This window comes from Lactuca serriola, chromosome 4 (assembly GCF_051521515.1).
Source record: "Lactuca serriola cultivar US96UC23 chromosome 4, Lser_US96UC23_V15, whole genome shotgun sequence".
Taxonomy (NCBI): Eukaryota; Viridiplantae; Streptophyta; class Magnoliopsida; order Asterales; family Asteraceae; genus Lactuca; species Lactuca serriola.
Genome location: NC_136411.1, coordinates 203,744,895 through 203,751,307, shown reverse-complemented (window position 1 = coordinate 203,751,307; position 6,413 = coordinate 203,744,895). Strand labels below are relative to the sequence as shown.

The window sequence follows — 6,413 nt, the reverse complement described above, 5'->3', positions numbered from 1 at the left end:
CATTAGACAGGTACCCGGCGATCTCTTTTGGCGAAGACGAAGTGCGTAGAAGACTCGTCACATTTTGTTTATATATGCTATGTATCACACTTGTACAATTTACTTTTGAAACAAATGTAAACTATTATATATGTAATGTAATGGTTGTCTACTTTGCTTACTATGTGCATTGGATTTGATACTCAATTTGGAGTCAACCCCGGAAATGTTTCCGCCTTCGGTTTTCGGGGTGTGACATATACCATTCTGACAGAATTACAAAATATCATTATAACAAAATAACATCCTGATAGAATAAAGTCGGTTTATGTTTACAAATTACATTTGGAATTGAATTAATTTGAAAAAAAAAAATCAGATTTTTTAAATTAGAATCATTAATTATCCTATAAATCTTGATTTTTCATTTTTTAAATTTGTCTCAATTGACTAAAATGCCCTTATGCTGAAATTTATGTGATTATATAGTAGATGTTACCCTATTGTACTATCATAGACCTTCAGATCATGACTTTTGATTCTATTCCATCCGATGGTCCATATCTGTGCATTCTGGCACACAATAGTTACTAGAAACAAAATAACCTAACCATATATATATATATATATATATATATATATATATATATATATATATATATATATATATATATATATATATATATATATATATATATATATATATATATATATATACACACACACGAATATAACTATATGACAAAGGTCATCCCTAAGCATTAAGCTTAACTGTCACAAAACGAATATGTCATATAGATGAAATTGTCACACAAACAAATATGTCACATATAAAAAATATGATTAAATCCATAAGAGTCTAGACGTACTTATGTCAACCCATCCTAACTGCATACAAAAATAATGATGTTTAAATAATTTTCCATCATTTCACTATTTTCCAAGATACAATACTTCCAGTTTATATTCATAAATGCAATAAAGTATTTATAGTAGCCACATAGAAAGCAAGGTACTATACAATAATTTAATATCAAAAGATATATCAGGTATTAGTTAAATGTACAAATAACTATGTTTAAACAAGTATCACCTTGCGGTTCTTTCAACTTCTTGTACGTTACTTCCTTTATAGAATGGTTCAAGAATTTAATAGTCACCTAGGAGTAGCAACAGATTTGTCAAAACCCTTCAATGGTTCATTAAGTAAGTTATTTAAGTACATAATTCCACGTGTGAAGTTTTATGGATTCAAATCCATCCTTAAGTTCATATAAGAACATAAATGAAAACTAAACCTAGTTTAGGGTTTATATGTAAAAGTTATAAACACAATAATTTTTGTCCAAACTATGCCTCGACCATGCCTTAACAGATACTCAAATAAGTCTGTCCTTTACAACCTAATTTAAAGCAAAAGCAACTTACTTGTTATTCAAAAGTGTCCAAACTTGTTCTAAACACCTTCAAACCATTTTCTAGGGTCTTAATCATAATTTATCATCTCAACACCATCAAAACACTTGAATTAACCACTGATCATATGATTATGCATCCAAAAATGATTTTTAGCAAGGATTCAAACAACAATTTAGGAAATCACAAGTGTAAGAGTGTCATTTCAACAATAGCAACCTCAAATAGAGTTTGGACATAGACAAAATCTACAATGAAAGAATAAAATAAATATATAAAAAATGTATCAAAATTCGAAATCGTCACTTTAGACTGGAAAGATAAAATCTACAATGAAACACCATCATTAGGATGTCCACTGCCCTTTTTCCAATAAACTAAACCTCCGATTGTCTGGAATGCATGGACCAAAAGTTAAATCAATATTAAAAAAAATTGTTTTTTTTTTGTATTTTTGTGATAAATTTAAAATTTTTAAAAATTTAGATTTATAAAATATTTTATTAAGTCTAAATTTTATAAAAATAAGTATTTTGTATAATATTTTCAAAGCTCATATTTTTGTATAATCAAATTTTTATGAAGCCTAAATTTTATAAATTATTCATAAAACCTGAATATTATAATTCCATAATCTAATATTATATAAATGGATATATACACTAAAGTCCTAATATTATCGATTTGACAAGAAAGTCCGATTTTTTTTTTACAGTAAAATCTTAATTACCGGCAATTTTTGACATATTTACCATTTTTTTCGATTAGCCAGTAATTAGGATTTTATTATAAAAAAATATAAAGTTTAGGACTTTATGTCACATCGTAAATTATGATTTTAATGTCAAAAAATAAAGTTTAAAACTTTCATGTCAAATCATTGAAAATATTTAAAATTTTAATGGTACGATAGTCTAACCAGAGAAAGAGATATATACAATAAAGTCTCAATATTTTCAACAATTTGATAAAAAAATCATAAACTTAATTTTTTTGACAATAAAGTCTTAATTCATGATTTGACAAGAAAATTCTTAAACTTTATTTATTTTTAAATAAAGTCCTAATTACCGGCTAACCGAAAAAAAAGGTAAATGTGTCAAAAATTACCGGTACTTAGGACTTTACTGTCAAAATAAAAAGTTTAAGACTTTCTTGTTAAACCAATAAAAATAATAAGACTTTAATTTATATATATCCCTTATATAAAGATTGAATTTAACTTAAAAATGATAAATAAATAAATAAGATACACAAACAATAATCTATCTAAAACTTTTAAGATTGATTAATTAGACAAAAGACTAGCAATCCCTTTAATCTAGATGATTTTACTATTATTTTCATTATGTTAAGAGTATAAAGTATGTGTCATGTTGAATCTCATTGTTGCTGAGGTGGAGCATCGTCAACGTCGTTAAGAAGCATTAACACAACCCCCTTCTTGTTGTATCTAGTTATGTTGCTTCTTGTTGTGGCCATGACTAGATGCAACATGATTTTCTATTGGTTGCCCAAATTATCTCTCCTTTTACCCCCTCTTCTTGTTGCTTCTTGTCATAACATCACTTCAAGTTATCCATACCATATGCTCTTAAAGAGTATAGTTTCAGGAGCGAAACAGAGATGACATGATAACCAAACCAACCAATCTTAAAACAAAAAAAAAAGAAAAAAAAAAAAAAAAAAAAAAGGTAACCTTATCCAAACACTTCACAGGTCCCACAATGATCTACGAATGTTCAAATAATGTTTTTGAAATACAAATGAGGAAAAAGCCAAACTAGATTGAAAAAGAAAAACAAGGAAATCCCATTACAAAATCCTCCAAAGTTTCATTTACACAAAGCTAAATTTAAACATCTTCAGGCTTTCTTTTAATTAAAAAAAAAAAAAAGTAAACTTTAATTTGCTATAAACACCCCGCTGGAAGTTGTCGACCATATGATTTCCCTTTAACGTTCAAGCAAGATGAAGACACAGGACCCTCTGGCCCACGATATTCCAAGTTAATATTCACGAGGTTGACACCTTCACATGGCACGTGTTTGCTACATTGTATTTTAACTGCAATCTTAGAACTCGATGTCCCATGCACTTTTCTAAATGTCACATTCCTTATTTGAACATTCGATTGCGCCTACAAAAAAACAGCACAATCAGGTAGCTTTCATAATAGTTCAATAATATTGTATCAGTAACAAAGTAACAACAGTAACAGTAAAAATAACAGAGTATTAAGGATTTACCTGGCCGTTGCAAGGAGGCATGGGACAATATTGTTGGTCGATGAAAATGGGATTATTGACATTTTCCATGATGATATCTTCAAAAGTAAAATCAGAAGCGAGGCTAGGAGGAGAGGGTGCCCATGTTTTGATTCTTAATCCATTTTGAGTACCTCTTAAAGTGGAATTTTGTATAATTATACCATTTACATGTTCTTCATTGTGGGACCCACCTAGGCTGCCGATGCTAAACCCATGTCCGGGCCCACAATGAACCTCTGAAACCATGATGTCTTTGCTACCTGCAATCATTGATATGCAATCATCACCGGTGCTTATGAGACTGTTTGTGATCTTGATTTTGGTTGAGCTTCCGATGTGGATTCCATCGGTGTTTGGGCTGGTGGCTGGAGCAAGGATCCGAATATGGCTCATGTTCATGTTGTGGCATGCGAATAAATTGAAATGAGCGTTTTTGCTGTCGATTGAGTGGATGTGGTTTACTTTTGAGTTAGACACAAAATCAAATCGCATCGTCTGTTACAAGTTAATGAAAAAAAAACATATCAGAATTAAATTGATATGAACGTGACTTTAGTTAGAATTGTATGACGTTCAACTTTCTTCAATCGTGACCATGAACTTTAACATCCGTTACAAACGTTTTTTAATGGTCAAATGAATCGAGAATAGAAATTAATGTCACTACTCTTTTCGGATTCCAGATTTGCAACATGGTTACAGTTTTAATCAGGAATAAAAATGGATGGACTTACGACGGGAAGTGGTTTGCAGCGGGAATTGGTGGCGCAGTCATTGAACCGCCATGCTGAACGGCCGTTACCAAGCAAATAACCGCCGCCTCGGACCACCAACTGATCGACATACTTGAAACTGATCCAGTGATCAACGAAAAACTTAGATGGATCACTTGAAGCTTCAAGCAATCCCCTGATAATAAAATCTACAGGTCCCTTACAAGGTCCGACGAACACGACGGAATCAAGCTTGAACTCACCTCTCGGGATCCAAACTCTACCACCGCCGTCGTGCTCACAAGCATCCTTCCATGCGCGAAGAAATGCCTAACGAAAACAGATCGGAGAGTTTCACAGGTGTAAATCAAGTGGAAATCTGAAGAACTTGATAAGGATTATATATTGAAATGATGATGAAGTGAGGAATCGGAATCAAGAATGTATATACCCTGCTGTTATCGGTGATTCGATCGGGACGTGCACCATAAGACATGACATTGAAGGTTTTCGGAATGTGAGGTCTCCGGGCATCGGCGAGAATCAACAAGAACGGAAGCCAATGGATGAAGGAGACCATTATTGTTGTTTGTTGTGCATTGATTTGTTTTCCTGATTTCTTAAGAACTTATATAGTAAAGGCGTAAAGCTCCAAATTTGACGTACTTAAATTCCGTAAATTTAGTGTCTCCTTATCTTTTACTTGATTTACTCAATATTATATTTACATTGTAATATATGGTTGAATTATTAAAAAAGACCCGAGAATAAGTGAATCGTTTGGTCTGCATTTATAACTTATTTATTAATTTATTAATTATTGATATATTTGAAAATATAAGTATTAGCTTAGAAGAAAATGGCCAGAATAGTTGTTTTTTAAAAGTTTTTAACAATATAACTACAAAAAATGAAAATTGACCAAAATGGTTGTGATTATATGCGAAACTGTATGTCATCTATGAATTTATTTATTTGTAAAAATTTGTTGTTCTGGATGTTTGATTACGAATCTAATAACTGAAATCGGAAAAAAAAATCATACAAATCAAATAGTTTCTTAAAATAAATTTTCTAAGTTCTAATTAATATAGTTTAGTATATTTTTTGCCACAGCCAAATAAAAGGGATGTATAGTGCTAGAACCTTATTATATCAATGGTACGTTTTTATGGAATATATATTTAGTAATCTTTTCACGATTTATATAAACATAAATCATATAGTTATGATGAGGATATTTGTAGAAAATACTCCTAAATCTTTTATTTGTTTTAAATTTAGTATTCCATACTAACAATATGTTAAATCTTCTCATTGATATCCTAAAAGTTGTTTGATTGATACTTGACATAATTTATGGTGCAACATCTACCACGGTAGCACAACATGGCCCACTGGTGCAACCTGTTGCTCCATTCCACTCTCAAGTGTTCTAAATGTTTCAAGTTGCTGTAAAATGCTCCAAATGCTCAAGTCACATTTAACATTACCCTTAAAACATAAACTCACACATACAAAGACTTTATTTCCTCAAAACATAAACTCTCACATACAAGGACTATACTGTCTCGAAACATAAACTCACATAAATAGTCTATGCCTACGAAGACTCTATACTTATAGTCGTTAAGTTACCAAATCTTGTCAGACCACGAGAGAACAAATCATCTTGAGACCATTGTTAAACCAAGCAAGTCACAATTGTTATCTATGAGAAGTACCATCCCAAAAGTTGTCATCACGTCCCATCGTGGGACCTGTCCGGACCTCATTGCAGAAAATTTGAATGCATTCACATTACAATATAACGAAAACTCATCATGAGTAACTAAATCCATTTTAATGATGCATACCAAATAACAAGCAATGCCTTTTTATAATCATTTAAAAACATGGAATGCTAATATTTTAAAACATATTATTACCAATATTCCCCTTTTATAAACTCAATAAACTTGGGGACTCAAAGACTCACACATTTAAAACATTTTCACATAAAATATTTTTATTGCTATGTACTCATAAAAACCAC

At 30.9% G+C, this 6,413-nt stretch overlaps 1 protein-coding gene across 1 annotated transcript; it reads right to left on the bottom strand.

The window, feature by feature from the left end:
• Positions 1 to 3,122: 3,122 nt before the first annotated feature.
• LOC145100513 (exopolygalacturonase-like) lies at positions 3,123 to 4,964 on the bottom strand. Its single transcript, XM_079037763.1, has 4 exons — positions 4,830 to 4,964; positions 4,400 to 4,708; positions 3,645 to 4,160; positions 3,123 to 3,535 (listed from the first exon to the last, which is right to left on the bottom strand). Exons 1-4 carry the CDS (start codon positions 4,956 to 4,958, stop codon positions 3,308 to 3,310), a joined length of 1,182 nt encoding a protein of 393 aa, XP_078893889.1. The 5' UTR covers positions 4,959 to 4,964; the 3' UTR covers positions 3,123 to 3,307.
• Positions 4,965 to 6,413: the final 1,449 nt, after the last annotated feature.

Bases quoted from the DNA above. Each gene is read 5' to 3' on its own strand.
- LOC145100513 (XM_079037763.1), bottom strand. From the start codon at position 4,958: ATGGTCTCCTTCATCCATTGGCTTCCGTTCTTGTTGATTCTCGCCGAT. The intron at 4,709-4,829 runs GTATATACATTC...TGTTTTCGTTAG, and splicing joins GAATCACCGATAACAGCAGG to GCATTTCTTCGCGCATGGAA. The intron at 4,161-4,399 runs GTAAGTCCATCC...AACTTGTAACAG, and splicing joins GCTGCAAACCACTTCCCGTC to ACGATGCGATTTGATTTTGT.